This window comes from Pseudophryne corroboree, chromosome 2 (assembly GCF_028390025.1).
Source record: "Pseudophryne corroboree isolate aPseCor3 chromosome 2, aPseCor3.hap2, whole genome shotgun sequence".
NCBI classification, from domain to species: Eukaryota; Metazoa; Chordata; class Amphibia; order Anura; family Myobatrachidae; genus Pseudophryne; species Pseudophryne corroboree.
In genome coordinates this window covers 812973377-812993456 of record NC_086445.1, presented here as the reverse complement: position 1 = coordinate 812993456, position 20080 = coordinate 812973377, and the positions used below count along the sequence as shown (strand labels likewise).

At 40.8% G+C, this 20080-nt stretch overlaps 1 protein-coding gene and 1 pseudogene across 1 annotated transcript in view; both read left to right on the top strand.

Annotated features, from left to right (window-relative positions):
- Positions 1–20080, top strand: part of MYOG (myogenin) — a 491596-nt gene that overhangs the window by 162323 nt on the left and 309193 nt on the right. The window contains exon 4 of the mRNA XM_063955669.1: positions 11489–11530. Within this exon, the coding sequence (XP_063811739.1) occupies positions 11489–11530 (42 nt within the window). The remainder of the gene's footprint in view (positions 1–11488; positions 11531–20080) is intronic.
- Positions 19560–19678, top strand: LOC135052465 (5S ribosomal RNA; annotated as a pseudogene).

Sequence of the window (20080 nt, the reverse complement as noted above, 5' to 3'; positions counted from 1 at the left end):
GACTCCCAAAAGGAAACGACACAAAAAAATCGCCCAAAAAAAAGGGGCTGTCGTGGAGGAACAAAAAAGATATTAAAAAAGAAACCCAAAAAAACTGCCCAAAAAACTGGAGAACAATCCATTCCTGACACCTGTGTTCAGGAGAACAGGAAACTCATATACAATTTAAGCCATAGAGTTCTAACAACGGAAGAAGAAAAAATCCTAAAAAAAGGTTTGAAATACGCACCGACATCACAAACGGAGGAATTCGATAAATATGTGGACATCCAAAAATTTGTACGCAAAATCACCTTAAAAAAATTCTTCGCTAGTAAAACAGAAAAGAATACCACCAATAACGAAGACCACCAGGAACCCGAAAATGAGGAACAAAATCAAGAGGAGGAACCCCAAAAAAAGAAGAAAAGAAGAAAAAAATCCACCTTCTACCCCACATATATGAAGGGGAATTTTATAGATACCTTCACCAAAATAATTCTAGATGAAGTTGAACACATGAAAAAACCCAAGATCAAACCAAACATAACAAAGAAACAAAAAGCTATGATTCAGGACCTAGCCAAGGACGAAACCATAGTTATTAAACCATGCGACAAGGGAGGTGGTATTGTAATCCTTAACAAGGAGGACTACACTAAAGAAGTATACAGACAATTGGCAGAAACATCAACCTACACCAAATTAAAAGGAGATCCCAGCAATAAAATAAAAGAAAGCTTTGAGAAAATGATCATGCAACATCTTGAAAAAGGAGGAATCACTAAAAACGAGTACAACTTTGTGGACATCCAAGAACCAAATACACCCAGTATCTATATATTACCCAAGATCCACAAAAACCTCACCAATCCACCAGGACGACCTATTATTGCCGGAACTAACAGCCTGACATCAAATTTATCGTCACTTATTGATTCCTTTCTACAACCCCTAGTAATAAAAAGTAAGTCATATCTCAAAGACACAGGAGACACGCTTACAAAACTAAAAAGTTTTGAATGGAACACCAATCGCCTTCTCGCTTCAGCAGATGTAACATCTCTCTATACCTGTATAGAACATTCCAAAGGGATTGAAGCTATCAAATGGTCCTTAGAGAAGTCAGACTACTCCGAAGAAAGAAAAACCTTCATTATAGATTCCATAAAATTCATTCTAGAAAACAACTTCTTTTTCTTTAATGGGGATTTCTATATACAACGTACAGGAACCGCAATGGGGACAAAATTTGCCCCAAGCTACGCTAATTTATTCATGAATTATTGGGAGGAGGAGAACATCTACAACAGCGTAGCTTGGGGTACCAAATTAATCCAATGGCAGAGATACATAGATGATGTCCTACTCATATGGGAAGGAGATGAAGATTCCCTATCAACATTCCTCGAATCAATTAATAACAATGATTTCAATATCAACTTCACTCTATCTCACAGCAAAGTCCAAATTAATTTCTTGGATCTAACTATTTACATAGAAAACAACAGCATACAAACAAAAACTTACCACAAACCAACAGATGTAAATACCTATATACCCATGGATAGTCAACATCACCATACCTGGCTTAAAGGAGTACCTAAGAGCCAGTTTCTTCGAGTTAAACGCAACTGCAGTAAAAAAGAAATCTGCATTGAACAAACCCAACTAATGAAGAAGGAATTCATGGAGAAGGGTTACAAAGAGGAAATACTAGATCAAGCGATAGAGGAAACAGACAAAAAAAACAGGGACGCGATACTTCAACCACGGGAGAAAAAACAAGAAGAAAAAAACAAGGACCATGCAAAATGGGCATTTATCACTAAGTATGATACACAACACAAACAATTGGAAAAAATAATTCAGAAAAACTGGCATCTGTTACAACGAGATCCTGTCCTCAAAAAAATAATTCCCGAAAAACCATCATTTATATATCGGAAATCGAGGAACTTAAAAGACATGCTAGTAAGAAGCGCCCTTCCTATACCATCAAAAAATCTGATTAGAACCAAAGGCTTCCACCGGTGTGGAATATGCATAGGATGTCGGAACATCAAGGATTCTAATTCCAAACACACAGAAGTCAAAATTAATAATAAAACCTTGAGAATTACAGATTTCATTACATGCAATACCCCGAATGTAGTCTACCTAATTGAATGTTCATGCGGTTTATCATACATTGGGAGGACCTCCAGGCCATTTAAGATAAGAATCTCCGAACATTTAAGGAACATTAAAAAAGGACTCCAAACACACCACCTGTCCAACCATTTCAAGATGGAGCACAAATGTTCCATCAACCATATAAAAAGATTCGTTGGGTTGAAACACATAAAAACAACATGGAAGGACAAAAACATAGAAAACAGACTAGCAAGAACAGAAATGCGAACCATTTTTGATTTGAAAACACTCCATCCAAGAGGGCTGAACCACGACTTCGAACTTAAGTGGTTCCTATGAACAAAATTTCCATTTCTATAATCACCTTAATCAGCTTGTTTCGGGGATTCACTATACAATAAATGCATGCACACCGACTTAGTGGGTTATTAATACCTTTTAATCAGAAATATCCTATTCGAAACACCCTCTCACTATGGCTTCAAACTATATCCAATCACTTACCCCATTTCAACTCACCAATAAATATACAGTACTTATAGTACACCATAATTGTTCATTACCTCTAAAGGAGGCTTTATACTAATTTTGTCTATTAATTCCTATTTTTAGTTCCTAAAAACATTAAACAGATTTATCCATCTTTATTTTGTCCAGACTACTATCAACATTAAGAATATGTCCCAAGATTCCCTCTATGGACAAAGTAATCTCCAATATCGTGTGTCTTTTTCCAGAGACTACATTCCCCAGAAACCATAGGGGCTACTTCCGGTTGCTGCATCCGTCAAGGAAAATTTTCTACATATAATAATACAGACCATCAAGCCTCCAGATACAACCATCAAGTCGCCAGACCGATTTGTTTTGCATTAAGAAAATTCAACATAAAGAAGAACAAAGAAATAAAGAGCCGACTTCATTTCGTCACAAAAAACTACATTACCCAGAAGCCCCGGACAAAACTTCCGGTCACGAACTTCCGGTTGCGGCGCGCAACCACCAATCTATCTCAGAACTTGTAAAATATTGAACACTATATTACCAACGATTCTAAGTAATCCCCAACCCATATATACACCACTTGAAAGTCCCAAAGAAATAGCTCACAGAAAAGAGCTATACCCGCTTAATAAGAAAAAAACTACATCTCCCAGAAACCCCCACCACCACTTCCGGTGCGGCGTTTTCTCCGCAAATCGACTAAATGGAATCAGAACATCAGCAAAACCACATAGAACATATACATATCCTCCGGTTACACTGGGCAATATGTATAAACATTTGAAAACTATAAAATTAGATGTACCAATTCCGAGATACACCGGAACCGGAAGTGATGTCATTTTCTTAATTTCCGGTTTTTTACCATAAATACCCAGCAAACACAGTCCTCCATCAGCCTTGAAAAAGAGTAGTATACTCAAAACGCGTTGGATGAGGACCATTGCCTGCTGGACACCACACCGCCCGCCTTTTGGATTGAAGGTACGACCATTTATTATTTTTTCCATCTCAGTTTCATAGTTACCGGTTCCTATGCACAGACTTGGTTGGTCTTCCTAGATCCACAAAACGGGCGGTGCCCTCCGGCAGCCAATATGTATTAATTTTCTTTTAACCTTTTTTTGGATCTTATCATTGTCTTTTTTGTAAAAAGAAAATAAACCCTTTTTAATTTTATCATATATGAGCTTCTATCTTCTTGAAGAACAAAGATACCTTGATGCGATTGTGACACACATTAACATCGTGAGTACCGGTACGACTTCCTACACTTATAAAGATACCTTTATAGGAGGATATTGCACCTAACAAGTGTAAGTTAGGTACGCCTTCTGCAGATGTCTATGTATTTTTAACATCAGCTGAAATCCTGACAAAGGGGAGAAAAGATACCTTTATAAGTTTACCAACTACTGTTATAGTGTAAGTGGAGGTACGCACTCACCCTAAAAAAGTGCGCATGATTGAGAGATACTCTAGCTCCAATCACCATTTAAAGCAACTATTTATTGTGTAAGCCAGATATATCCGGCAACAATTTTCATATTGCATAATCTACATAGAAAAAATTGGAACTAGAACATAACCTAGTCATTCCAATTCTTCTATTCACATACACCATCTGAAATTCTTTGGAAGATTACCTTCAAAGAAAAACAGAAGGAGAAGGAAGACCACCTACAACACCTACAACATCAGGATATCCTGACGTACAGATAAGTATTAACGAATTATTCTCAGCGCCATCCCTCTTTTTTCCACTTTTTCCACTGTCTACATATTTCATTTTGGATCTATTGGGATAGATCCGGGACTAAAGTAGGAGGCAGCAGAGACTCTTTGGAGCGCCAAGAAATTCCCCAAACAACCATCCAAAAAATGATGAGATTGATAATAGTGAAACTTGTATTTTTGTATCACTCCTTACACTCCACCCCCTGCTCTCAGTGATTTTGCACCATATACCTTGCAAGTTATATCCTGTATCAGTTATCATCTTAACATTTTCTAAACAAGAACAACATTTACCTATTGACTATATACCACATTTAAATCACCAAATATTATTTTAAAAAACATAAGCAAAGCATCCTTTTAGATGTAGGATTCCTATGAGCAACATTTTTAATCCAGAGAATCAATTTGTTGTATTAAACCAGGATATCATATTCTGGATCATTGTCAGTATTTATTTACTCCTCCTTTAACTTTGGTACTCGCTTGATATGGGCTGTCAAAGGGTAAATAATGTCTGTAAAGTCTAGTTCAATAAAGTCTTGGGATATTGCTGAATGTATGAATCCATGCAATATATGGTTCAAGTTCAATTTTCCATAATTATGTAGATGCTGTGTCATCCATCTTGTGCAAATGTATTATCTTCATGGTCTCTTTCTTGTATAAGAAACTTCTCTCTAGTCATAGTCATCACAGGCACCTCTCAAGTGAAGTCCTCTCATCTCCTCTTTCAACGAGTGTAGAAGTAATCAGCCTGTTGGCTTAAGAACAATAGACAGTGTGAGATAAACCATCACATTAAAACAAAATAAAAATGTCTTTATCCTACTACTAATATCTCTTCTTCCTGTTTTTATTTCTAAACATTTCTACAGAACAATCTTATCATAGCTGTGTGTTTTTGTGAAAAAAAACAGAAAATATTCCCCAAAAATTCAAGCTTTTACCACCCTCTGGTTAATAAAGCATATATACATACAGTCTGCTCTAAACACCAATTTGCATATGCATGAACAATCCTGTTTCCTAAACAACACATCCATTCCTTCAATCATACTGATGTCAGTTTTGTGAATGGTATGAATCATTAAAGAACCAATATACTCTTGTTTGTGTCTGCAAAATGGGTGTCTGTCTGCTCAAATCTTCTTGGACATCCCATAATAACAACAAAAAAGTATTTAAGTATTTGTCAACATCGGGATAGTCTCTTATCTTGCTTCTCTCTGCTTGAGACAACTTCACTCCTGGATGACGATGTTCTGTAGCTGTTAAATACAGCATCCTTCTTCTTGTCAGGAAATTATATTCAAATTGCCATACTTGTGCAGTTTATATTTCAAAGTTCATGTGCCCTTTTTCAGTGTCAGGGAAAATACTCCACATTTTCAACTGCTGGTAAACTTGACAGTTCTCTGTAATATCAACCATGGTCTGGATACAGGCAATACCTCTGACTTGAGCTTGCTGGAATGAAGCTTCCACTCTTCCATGGCTTGACAACAGCATCAGTATTTGAACCCAGCATCTTAGCACCATCAGTGTTGTATCTGTGACAACTTGCACACCACGCTTTGTACTCAGTTCTTGTGTCTGCACGCCCTTCAAGACATAGGCGTATTTGTCAGTATGTTCCATGTCATCAACCATCCAAATAGGCTTGACAATTGTCCAGTTTTCAAAGCAAAGAGGTACTGGAGTTATTGTCTATGCAACGGCTTCTGTCTGAAGTCTGACAGTCTGTAAAGGTTGCTGCAACACTGCATCAGCTGTCCACTCTTGGTCTTCATCTGTAAATGTGACAAAATTATACATAAACCAGTATTTAACTCCATCTTCCAATAGTTCCTCCCACCGTGGAGCTGTGCTTATGGAAAAATCCAAATTAGACAGTTCTGTTATCTCTGTCAACAATGGTTTAAATTTGACAAGTCCAGCAAGTAGATTTGCGGTTGTCGTTGGTAACTGCGCATCTTTCAACAGTTTCAATACCATTGAATACATTGGGGTTCGAATTTCAGTACCAAACACAAAATCTGAACTAAATCCCCAAATCAGTGTGTTTCTAACTCTCTGTTGCTCTCTGTTATCAGACAGTTTGTCTGTAGTGGGTTGCACATCGTAAATCTTTATCAGTGTCTTACCAACCCCCTTGTTGAATGAGTATCTCCCAGCCTGTGTGTCATCAGCTGGTATACAATTATCAGGTATCCAGTTTACTTTGCATGTTTGCTCATGAAACACATCTTGTTCACTTTTTTCAGCAAGAAGCTTGAAATCATTCAGTATGTTTTCCCATGTAACTTTTTTAAAAGAATCTTCTACCACCCCACATTCACATTTCTGCTCAGAATCATTGTTGCCCTTATCCGTAGTGTCAATGTGTATGGTCATTTCTGTCTGGCAATTTATTATCACAGTTTGGGCTGTGTCTGTGATATTCTGCATGGAGCAGCAATTCTCTCCCCTCTCTGTATTGTGTAAATCAAACCCCCCTTTCACACATGCAGTTTGTGAAATCTTGTGGTTATCAACATCAGTCCCTCCTAACTCTGAACAGCCCCCCTTGATTTCATCACTATCTGGGCTGAAACTATGTGAGAGGGCTAAAACTTCACACTGTTGTCTGAGAATGTCAACATCCTTTGTTACATCTGCAGTTTTAACTACATTCTTATTATCTACTGTGGTTTGTATACAGTTAGTGCAAACAAACTGATTAGGCGTCCCATCTTCAATTTGTCTATTCTCTTGTGAGGAAGTGCAAGTAGTATGTCTGACAGAGTGCAGCTGCCCTGTTACATCTTCCTCATATTCTACCTCAGAATCACTATCTAACTGTTCCCACTTTTGGAGGTAATCAATGTGCGTATCTGCACAGAATCATGTTTCGGCTTTTTACCCAGCTGTTTCTTACAATTCACTCTTTTTACAACATAATTTTCAAACTGTGTCTGCAATTCACTGGTACACTGTTCCTGGGACCATACACAAGTTCGTAGTACAGTATTTTGTTCCCTTAGTGCATCTCGCTCTATCAGCACTTCCTGTACCTGTAAAACGAGTTTACAGACAGCCTGTGCATTGAGCTTCTTAATTGCAGTCACGGCTCGATACTCATTTTCCAAAAAAATACTTAAATCAACATTCTGTAAATCTTCTAAAGGACTTACAGTACTGATTCGTTGCATGTATTTAGCGTCCGTCTCCAAAATATCATAACAGTGTCCGGATCTATTTAGATATGATGGAACACTTGCCCGCTTCTTACTGAATAACCTTTTAAACATTTTTCTTACACAAAATATATAGCACTTTCTGGGGTCCAAACGGGGTCTCCTGGCTGGCTCGCCAAATGTTACAGGTGGGTTAAGTTCGAGGAGACCCAGATGGGTGGATTCCCAGAAAAGTACTTCAACAAAATAACTTGAATATATAAATATGAATTTATTGTATACTTAGATAAGGTTATGGATTAATTCAGTAGATCCAGTTCGATACAGCAATCACATCATACTCAGGAGCCTCGCCCTCTTCGTCTAGAGGCTGAGTTATTTTCAGATCATCCTGGTTCATCCAGGCTATCTAGGCTACTTTAACATTGCAAATTTCTATCTTATATAGGCTGAAGAACTCCTGAGTAAGGGTATTTCATGTGTCCAAAGTTCATATTATGACATATACATAAATGCTAAGAAACAGTAGGGGGCACTGTTGCCTCAATTTTGAGTGTTAGAAATAACATAAAAATACCAATGTGTAACATGGATTATATAGATTAACACACAAGGTGAAAACACCATTGTCTTAATATGAAGACGCAAACATTACAATGTTGACATATGTCCAACTCCAAACACTTGTCTTGTTTTTGTCTGTCTCATATAACCAGACAATGGACATTGCCCTTGCTTGTAAAATATACCTGTGTCAGGAATACTGACACACACAGAACATAGTTTGTAATAAATATATATATATTTCCCTTGTATTAAATATATATTTCCCCCTTCTTGTCCTATTAAAAACACCATATTATATTCATAACAAACACCAACCACCATTCTAAAGATATAACATAAAGCACTCCTATAATACAATGAAGTTAAAAACATGAATTGTATATAGTCAGTATGCAACCTGGCATGTAATGGGTAACAAGTACTATCTTCAGAATGTTTACTCATTCTGTTCTTTGTATTTTGTGCTAAAAACACATGAGAGCGTGATCATGATGAGATTGATAATAGTGAAACTTATATTTTTGTATCACTCCTTACACACAATAATCAAAATACTCTTTTTAATACCTTGGGGTAAATTTACTAAGATTCGTATTTTCCAGATTCAGGTCAAAGTTCAATCACGAATGACATCGAAAGAGTAAAACTGCAACTTTTTGAATTGATTACGACTAATTTACTAAGCTGTCGTATTCGGGTTTTTCTTTTGTTCCGATGTCGATGTCATTCGTGTTTTTTTTTCTATTTTTACGGCAGTGATTAGCAAAACACTGCCGACTTTTTTTACAATCAATCTCGGCCGGATCTGTGTGATCCGTGCTGGGGTTTATTTTTTTTTTTTTTTTAATTAAACACTGTAAAATAATAAAAAAAAATGCGTGGGGTCCCCCCTCCTAAGCATAACCAGCCTCGGGCTCTTTGAGCCGATCCTGGTTGCAAAAATATGTGGAAAAAAATGACAGGGGTTCCCCCATATTTAAGCAACCAGCATCGGGCTCTGCGCCTGGTCCTGGTCCCAAAAATACGGGGGACAAAAAGAGTAGGGGTCCCCCGTATTTTTAAAACCAGCACCGGGCTCCACTAGCTGGACAGATAATGCCACAGCCGGGGGTCACTTTTATATAGTGCCCTGCGGCCGTGGCATCAAAAATCCAACTAGTCACTCCTGGCCGGGGTACCCTGGGGGAGTGGGGACCCCTTCAATCAAGGGGTCCCCCCCCAGCCACCCAAGGGCCAGGGGTGAAGCCCGAGGCTGTCCCCCCCATCCAATGGGCTGCGGATGGGGAGGCTGATAGCCTTTGTTGTAAAAGAAAAGATATTGTTTTTAGTAGCAGTACTACAAGGCCCAGCAAGCCTCCCCCGCATGCTGGTACTTGGAGAACCACAAGTACCAGCATGCGACGGAAAAACGGGCCCGCTGGTACCTGTAGTACTACTACTAAAAAAATACCCAAAAAAAGACAAGACACACACACCGTGAAAGTATAATTTTATTACATACATACACACATACATACATACTTACCTTAAGTTCCCACGCAGGTCGGTCCTCTTCTCCAGTAGAATCCAAGGGGTACCTGTTGAAGAAATTATACTCACGAGATCCAGGGGTCCAGGCTCCTCTGGAAATCCAGGGGTAATCCACGTACTTGCATAAAATAAGAAAACGGAAAGCCGAGCCACGAACTGAAAGGGGCCCCATGTTTTCACATGGGACTCCTTTCCACGAATGCCAGAAACCCACTCTGACTGATGTCTAAGTGGGTTTCTTCAGCCAATCAGGGAGTGCCACGTTGTAGCACTCTCCTGATCGGCTGTGTGCTCCTGTCCTCACTGACAGGCAGCACACGGCAGTGTTACAATGTAGCGCCTATGCGCTACATTGTAACCAATGATGGGAACTTTCTGCCCTGCGGTTGACCTAAAGTGACGTCACCGCTGAGCAGAAAGTTCCCAGCATTGGTTACAATGTAGCGCATAGGCGCTACATTGTAACACTGCCGTGTGCCGCCTGTCACTCAGTACAGGAGCACACAGCCGATCAGGAGAGTGCTACAACGTGGCACTCCCTGATTGGCTGAAGAAACCCACTTAGACATCAGTCAGAGTGGGTTTCTGGCATTCGTGGAAAGGAGTCCCATGTGAAAACATGGGGCCCCTTTCAGTTCGTGGCTCGGCTTTCCGTTTTCTTATTTTATGCAAGTACGTGGATTACCCCTGGATTTCCAGAGGAGCCTGGACCCCTGGATCTCGTGAGTATAATTTCTTCAACAGGTACCCCTTGGATTCTACTGGAGAAGAGGACCGACCTGCGTGGGAACTTAAGGTAAGTATGTATGTATGTGTGTATGTATGTAATAAAATTATACTTTCACGGTGTGTGTGTCTTGTCTTTTTTTGGGTATTTTTTTAGTAGTAGTACTACAGGTACCAGCGGGCCCGTTTTTCCGTCGCATGCTGGTACTTGTGGTTCTCCAAGTACCAGCATGCGGGGGAGGCTTGCTGGGCCTTGTAGTACTGCTACTAAAAACAATATCTTTTCTTTTACAACAAAGGCTATCAGCCTCCCCATCCGCAGCCCATTGGATGGGGGGGGGACAGCCTCGGGCTTCACCCCTGGCCCTTGGGTGGCTGGGGGGGGGGACCCCTTGATTGAAGGGGTCCCCACTCCCCCAGGGTACCCCGGCCAGGAGTGACTAGTTGGATTTTTGATGCCACGGCCGCAGGGCACTATATAAAAGTGACCCCCGGCTGTGGCATTATCTGTCCAGCTAGTGGAGCCCGGTGCTGGTTTTAAAAATACGGGGGACCCCTACTCTTTTTGTCCCCCGTATTTTTGGGACCAGGACCAGGCGCAGAGCCCGATGCTGGTTGCTTAAATATGGGGGAACCCCTGTCATTTTTTTTCCCATATTTCTGCAACCAGGATCGGCTCAAAGAGCCCGAGGCTGGTTATGCTTAGGAGGGGGGACCCCACGCAATTTTTTTTAATAAAATAACAACTTTCCCACCCCTTCCCACTGATATACATGCACGGATCTCATGGATCCCTGCATGCCTATCCAATCACGGAAAAAAAAAGTAGGTCTGTTTTTTTTTATCACTTTTTTACGAGTTGTAATTTTTCACGGCAGTGTTTGTTTGTTTTTTGCTTTGCACTTCTTAGTAAATGACCGAGATTCATACTTAAACAGCCGCGTTTTGACCGATGGTGTATTCATTCGTAATTTTTTACTTGGACTTGCAAAAAATTACGAATGCCCTCATCTCTGCCGTGATTAGTGTTTAGTAAATTACCGAGATGACACTTTGATGAAAAAACGGCATCTCGGTCAAAATCGGGAGCTTAGTAAATTTCCCCCCTTGTGTTCTTCTTTGTCTCTCAGTTCTTCTCGGGATACCGTCACCTGGATTCGATGTCCATCCTGGTAAGTATGTTGTACACAATAAAACACCACCAGTACATAAAGTTATGGTTCAATGTATATATTATTAACACACACAAACAATAATAACAATTCAACCCTGGACCTATACAAGTTCCTTTGCATGCAGTACAAAAAACAAGGTTACCTTGGTACCAATAAAAATATATGAGCTCAGTATTAAACCAGTATACGTTGTTTCTATTTACCCGAAGTTAGGTTATTGGTCTCATTTATATACAAAGGGTTAACTATCCAGCCTCGACTAGCCTCTTTGTCTGTATCCAAATGACATCCAAGATATATATTGCTCCACCGCCTCCCCTCGGTACACTTTCCTCTGTCTCTGATCAAATGTTGTAGGGGAAGGTGAATCTTCCTCCGTGTACTGCTGTGTAATCCAAAGCTTTGCTCGGTGCTACTGGGCTCTGGGCAGCACCCTAGGCGGTACTCCAATCAGTTCTAGTCACTTCGGGAACGCCCAACTCTCTTCAGCTGATGCAATTATAGCATTCTATTAGAAGTAGTCTCTAGCAAAACATCCACCACCCTCCAGTAATCCTGTTCGGAATGATGGCGTTAAAATTTCTTGGAAGGCTATGCCGCTGTAGATAGACGTCCCATCATATCCACATTAGTACAATGTCTCTCAATACATACTTCTTTACATATATAGTAATGGCTATCACAGGATAATACTGAAGAATACTGGCCACCCTGCGGACCCAATGATGTACGATAAAGTCTCATTAACCAAGGAAGAGGTGTATTAGCCTCCCAATTTCAGTATATTGCTCTTCCAGTATCCCCAGTTGTAGTCTCTATAGGGTGCCAGTAATATGATGAGTATTACCCCCTTCTGACTGTATTATTTGTGCTGCTGAATACTTTCAGTAGAGCTACTTTTCTTGCACCGGCTTTCATCATATGTTGATGCTGCAATAAGTACCGTCTCCCCCATTAATAAAGTTGCAAATGTAGATATGATGATAAACTAAGGTTGCAGCTTCACTGAATATACTCCTCTATCAATCACACTGGCAAGGACTATTCCCCCAATATACTCAATGCATTTAAATAAGGGTGGGCACAGTTCTGTAAAGGATGGCATATGGTGCTTGACTCCTCCTTAACCCACCTCCTCCTCCTGACATTTCATCTACTCCATACCAAGGTGACAACAGAGCTGTGCTCCGGTAAGCAGGTCTCTAGGAGGCTATACAATGCTTCTCAGCACAAGATACCTCTGTGCACAGCTCTCCCCTCCGCGCCGTCCTTCTCTCCTTCACCAGCCCACTGTCAGGTCTCCGCGCAGCAGCACCTCATCGCTCGGTGCTAGACGCTCACCATAGACTCTGCAGGAGAGAGCCGTATTCTAACTCTCCTCCTGCCCGTCCTCTCAGTGGCCCAGTCTCACGGTCCGACCCTATTCGCGGTCCTTATTTCTCTCCTCTCCCGCGCCTCCGTTCGGGTCCTCTCTCACTGCCGCCGCCTCTGCGTCACCTCCTCGCCCTCCAGACCCAGCTCAACCGTCTGTCTTCCAACGGTCCTCTCTGGCTCGCGGCCCCCTTCTCAGCACGAGGGTTCTGGAAGATTCCCTCCATACCCTCAATGCTCCATCCATATTATTATGACCATTAATAAAAGTACTAGTATTATACCATACCTATCTACCTTACACAACTATACCCAATTGATATATGTACTCATATTCCCTTATTACACAGTATCCCTCCATACATCTATTTCTAGGGTGCTACACTTGCATGCCTTTCCGGGGAGCTGGGAGCCTCCCAGCCGTAACGGGAGGGTAGTCAAGTATGACTCATTTGCCTATTAACCTCTTGGATCTCAGGTCAGGATGTGTACAATAGGATCTCATCTCATATACTGCTCACAGGAGAATCCCAACTTCCATTCTCCAGGCATCCCCAAGCCCTTTTGAACTCATTTTCATACTCACCCTCCTGCTCAATAATCCTCCCCTGCCCAGCAGCTTTACTTCTGTTAAATCCATAAAGAGTGCATCTCACACTACTTTAATTTCCTGGAGCATACTGAATCATAAAATAGAAATGCTTTATTCTCTTAAGTATAAATGAAATGCTTTGTGTTCATACCCACAACGAACCTGAGATAGTTTTGCTTCTTTAATCTATAGATGTGCGGCGGACACTTCTTGGGTCTTGGTTTTGGATCTGGATCCCCGCTCGTGTTTTGGATCTGGATAGGTTTTGCCAAAACCACCCTTTCGGGTTTTCGTTTTGGCTTTGGATCTGGATGTTTTTTGAAAACCCCCCCATAAAAACAGCTAAAATCACAGAATTTGGGGACAATTTTGATCCTATGTTATTATTAACCTCAATAACATTAATTTCCACTCATTTCCAGTCTATTCTGAACACCTCAAACCTCACAATATTGTTTTTAGGCCAAAAGGTTGCACCAAGGTCGCTGGATGACTAAGATAAGTGACACAAGTGGACGGCACAAACACCCAGCCCATCTAGGAGTGGCACTGCAGTGGCAGACAGGATGGCAGTTTTCAAAACTGTGCCCCAAAGAGCACATAATGCAAAGAAAAAAAGAGGTGCAAGATGGAATTGTCCTTGGGCCCTCGAAACCCACCCTTATGTTGTTTAAACAGGGCATGCACAGTTTAATAAACCCATCATTTCAGCGACATGTGGTCCCCCTGGAAAAAGCTCGCCAAGTTCTCCGAATCATAGCTAGTTACAAACATACCACCTCCATCTTTGATGACTTTTCACATTATGAGAAGAGGCAAGTGGAAAAGGACAGTGTCAAGAAGGTGATTAAAATGAGAGAGGCACACGCAATCTGGAACAACACACAGGCTTTCACCTCCACTCCTACAGTATATTAGTGTGGAATGGAAAGGACTTCAACCAAGCAAATATACTGCATAATTACCACATTACTGAAAAAACTTAAAAACTAGGGACAAGTCTCCAAATTTGTACCCCCTTCTCCATTTTCAGGGATTAAGATAATCTCGGATTTATTGGATTGGATAATTTCCCCTCCACGGAGTCTGGAGACTTATTTTGTGAAAATCTCGTGGGTTTCTTTTTTCCCATTTTTTTATTGCATTTTTATTTACATATTTTGTGGCAGCTGCCTTATTTTTGTTTTTCACATCTACCAGTTAAACGCATGTGAGCATATCTGTGTGTCTTGTTTCTTTTTTCATATTTAATTTTTAAATAAACCAGCCTCATAGATGTTTTAGCAGCCCCTCCTGTACCCCCACAGCAGCCCCGGATGGGACAAGTTGAGTTTGGGTGGGTTCGGTACAGTACTTAGCAGGATTATGCAAAACATTTTTTGTTACTGAGCCCCTGCACTAGTGGAGTTTACCACTCTACAGTTGAAAATAATTTCATACTATAAGTATGACTGTGGGAGGAAGCAATGCTAACCTCTGTGCCCACAGCATGCCACAGCCTGGCAAACCAGACATCTTCCTGGCTGTAAGCCACGATGAGACTCCATACTGGGCCTTATTCAGTAACTGTTTGTGCCTCACAGAAGTTCCTGACCCATCTAGTACTGCAGTGCAATGGAAAGCTGATGCATTGCAAGATCACTGAAATTCTGTTCTTCTAACACCACAAGGTCTTGCGATAACCCTATGCAGCCCTTAGGAAAAAACCCTGTACAACAAATGTGCATCTTGTAAATAAATAATCCCAAAATGTGGAACATCAATAATAAATCAAAATTAGGGTTGACGGATTAGAGTCATTCATTTGAGTGAGTCCTTAACATGAAATAATTGAGAAGAACCTCTCTCTAATGCTCTGGCAGAAAATCTCTCTTTTACCTCTCCGGCAGTTGTGCTGGATTATGTTTTTGTCTCTTCGTTCTCAGTCACACTGAATTTGGCCACAAATGTGATCTCTCACCACTTTATTAAAAAACACTTAGTCAAAATAGCAATTTCCATTTCTACCTTTGCAGCTATGTTTTCACAAATCTGTTTGTGACGTTGAAGCTTGTTTCATATCTGCTCTAGGCTTTCATTTAAACCTAGGATCAAGTACAGCAGCACCCCTGGAATTATACGGCAGCACCCCTGGATTTATACAGCATAGAAAGCAACTCTGGATAATTACACAGCACAGCAGACAGGCAACGGCACCCCTGGACTTAAACGGCAGTGGGGCAGTACCCCTGGACTGATAGGGCAGAGGGGCAGCACCCCATATAGGGCAGCACCCCTGGAATGACGAGGCAAAGAAAAGATGTGCAAGATGGAATTGTCCTTGGGCCCTCCCACCCACCCTTATGTTGTATAAACAGGACATGCACACTTTAACTAACCAATCATTTCAGCTACAGGGTCTGCCACATGACTGTGGCTGAAATAATTGCTTTGTTTGGGCCCCCACCAAAAAAGAAACAATTAATCTCTCCTTGCACAAACTGGCTCTACAGAGGCAAGATGTCATCCTCATCCTCAGATTTTTCCCCCTTCAGTGTTTACATCCTCATCCTCACAGAGAAATAATATTCAAACAAACCACATCATTTAGGTGTCAGTGGACTGCTTACACTATTACCCAAAGTTTCTGAACTTGACAATGACTTATGATAATGCACTGCAGGTGACATATAAGGGAGGATGTTCCTAAATGGTTAACATCCTTACTCCTACTTATTATGGATTGACAAAGGCAACAGATGGCTTGACACCTCTTGTCCGGATTTGTGGAGAAATAATTCCACACCGAAGAGGTGTCTTTTTTGGTATTTTGCCCAGGCATGACAATGGGCTTTTTCATGCCATGCCAACAACTGTCTCCACTGGTACCTTATTCAAACAAACCACATCACCATCAGAATCCTCATCGTCAACATCCTCCTCTGCGCCCGCTACACCAATATCCTCCTCATCCTGGTGTACTTCTACAGTGACATCCTCAATCTCAATATCAGCAACTGGACTGGCGGTGCTCCTCCCAGCACTTGCAGAGGGCATGCAAATAGTGGTAGGAGCCTCCTCTTCCAATACAGTGTTGTGCATGACAGGCTTAGACATCGCAACCGCGGACAGTGCCATCACCCCTGTATTTTTACAGCATACAAGACAGGGCCAGTGTACATTTATTTTCACTGCACCCCTGTATTTTACAGCATACAGGACAAGTGTACTTTTATTTTAACAACAGCACCCCTGTATTTTACAGCATACAGGACAAGTGTACTTTTATTTTAACAACAGCACCCCTGTATTTTTACACCATACAGGACAAGTGTACTTTTATTTTAACAACAGCACCCCTGTATTTTTACAGCATACAGGACCAGTGTACTTTTATTTTAACAGCAGCACCCCTGTATTTTTACAGCATACAGGACCAGTGTTTTTTTATTTTAACAACAGCACCCCTGTATTTTTAAAGTATACAAGACAGGGCCAGTGTACATTTATTTTCACTGCACCCCAGAATTTTTACAGCATACAAGACAGGACCAGTTTACTTTTATTTTAACAACAGCACCCTAGAATTTTTACAGCATACTAGACAGGGCCAGTGTACATTTATTTTTACTGCACCCCAGAATTTTTACAGCATACAAGACAGGACCAGTGTACATTTATTTTCACTGCACCCCAGAATTTTTACAGCATACAAGACAGGGCCAGTGTACATTTATTTTCACTGCACCCCAGAATTTTTACAGAATACAAGACAGAGCCAGTGTACATTTATTTTTACTGCACCCCAGCATTTTTACAGCATACAAGACAGGGCCAGTGTACATTTATTTTTACTGCACCCCAGAATTTTTACAGCATACAAGACAGGACCAGTGTACATTTATTTTCACTGCACCCCAGAATTTTTACAGCATACAAGACAGGGACAGTGTACATTTATTTTCACTGCACCCTAGAATTTTTACAGCATACAAGACAGGGCCAGTGTACATTTAATTTCGTTGCACCCCAGATTTTTATAGCCAGCACCCCTGTATTTTCACAGCATACAAGAGGACAGTGCCCCTGCCCCCTGTACAACACGGTGACACCCAGGACAGCAACACCCATGTACAGCTGCAGCACCCCTAACAGCACATGAAACACCAGTGACAGCCAGGACAGCACCCCTAACAGCACAGGGACACCACAGTGACAGAAACAGCACCCCTACAGAGCACACACTGACCCCACCCGACGCCACCACCCACAGTGAGACAGAGGTCTGTCTCCCTCACTCTCCAAGTCTGGAGTGAAAAGGGCAGCGATGTGCGGCTGTTTATATGGAATTCAAAACCTGTGAGAATCTGACAGCGGGATGATGACGTTTTGCCTCGTTCTGGTCTCCGAGTCTGGCTGGAAGACCTGAGCTGGACTCGGATTCTGGCTCGGAACATGATGTTCAGGGGAATTCGGTTCTCTGAGACTCTAACCCGCTCATCTCTACTTAAAACACATAGGGACCCCCTCCAATCACACTGTTAAATCAGCCAATAACTTTGTCATAGTTGAATGGTAACTGAAGTATGGGCTTTTAACATGGCCATAACAGGGCAGCAGAGTAGAGCACCCTGTGCTGGCACAGCCTCTGAGTGCATAACATCATGATGTCATGCAGATGGGAGTGGGGCTGCCAGCAATGGGAAATGCAGCACTGCCCGGAGCTTCCGCAGGATGCTCTGGGCAGCTGTACAGGCTGCAGGGTGCCATTCCAAGCCCTGGCTTTGATGTTTGCCAGAGACCTTGATCTGTCCCATTTGTTGATAAGTGTCAGAGCCATGCAATCTGTGTGGATGGAAAAGTGACTCTCATGTGACGAACTGGGAGAGTCTATCTTAATGCAGATATGGCTTGGAAACTTGAGGCCTAGGACAAAAAAAATAAATAAAATAAGCGTAGGCTCCTGCAATGCTAACAACATTGCAATATTGGGATGCGATTAACAGAGAGGTTTGGTTTGGTTCCGCACAGGAAAGTTATTATAGCAATGAACATGGGTTTGTACAAAACTTGTAGAAAACTGTTAGACTAACCAACAATACTGAGCATAGAGATCCTTTAAAAAGGTACCTGATAAATATTATAGGTTGGTGGTGCTCCCAGAGTCAGTAATAAATTGAATAGGAAAGAGAAAAAAGAAAGACTCTGTGTTGGGGCACACTTTGAAATTTGTAAATTTATTAAAACTTAACTTTTAATTTAGTTCCGCATTAAAAAAGGTAGGTTTGATACATAAAAATGTCCAAATACACAAAATATACATATATTGGTAACAATCTTCACAGAAAATGTGTTCAAATGTATAAAGTATATAAATAAATAAAGTAGTTGATAAATTCCACACAGGGAAAGAAGAATCTGATTCAAAATTAATTAACAAAAATCAGGATAAGCCTGATAACAAATTAGGAACACCTATGGTGAAAAATATATGGAAAACAAATATATGCCTGGTTGATCAAGATAAAGGGCACAAATAGATGAAAATGAAATGAAATCACAATTGTAGTGACAATAGGTTATTAGAAATCTATTAGCCTAATTGATCAAGATAGAGGGCACAGGTAAGTATAATTATAAATATAATTCACAATTGAAATGATAATTAACTGATGGTAATCCCCTGGTCGAAGCTATGTTTGCTACCGAGAAGAAAAATCTAAGGATCACTTTAGCAAACAAAGAAAGAAATATATATAATAATAATGAAATAATTGGTAGTAATGCAGAGAGTCCCAGTGGACACATCTGCATTACTACCAATTATTTAATAGGTGAGCCTAACCTAACCTACCTCTCTCATCCACTGTCCGCTATAACACATAAGACAGTGGACAGCAGAAGGTGGGGTCCCCTCCCTATCCTCTACTCACCTCACCTATAATTCTGTACCCTCTCATCCAGATGCGAGACCACTCTCTGCAATGCCCGTAGTAACAGAGAATCTGCGCTATTAACTGGACAGCAGAAGTACTCTTGTTGCTCATCCTCTATTACACTCTCTTATTTGTGTCATAGTGTTTCAATTACTGCCATATTTCAGCGGAAACGCCCAATCTCATCCGATCTTGGAAGCTAAGTGTTGATAAGCCTGATTAGTACCCAGCTGGGTGACCACTTGGGAATATCAGGTGCAGCAAAGATTTAATCTCTGACTACAAACAGCAGAAGTGTTAGAGCACCTTCCGAATTTTCAAAGTCTGTACCTATTTCTTGGCTACTCCCTAATAACCTTAGATCACCAATATTTTTGGCAATCTTGGTTTTGTTTTCTTATGAATGTCGTTTGGAATCAAATTCTTATAAGGATCTTCTCGGTAGCAAACATAGCTTCGACCAGGGGATTACCATCAGTTAATTATCATTTCAATTGTGAATTATATTTATAGTTATACTTACCTGTGCCCTCTATCTTGATCAATTAGGCTAATAGATTTCTAATAACCTATTGTCACTACAATTGTGATTTCATTTCATTTTCATCTATTTGTGCCCTTTATCTTGATCAACCAGGCATATATTTGTTTCCATATATTTTTCACCAT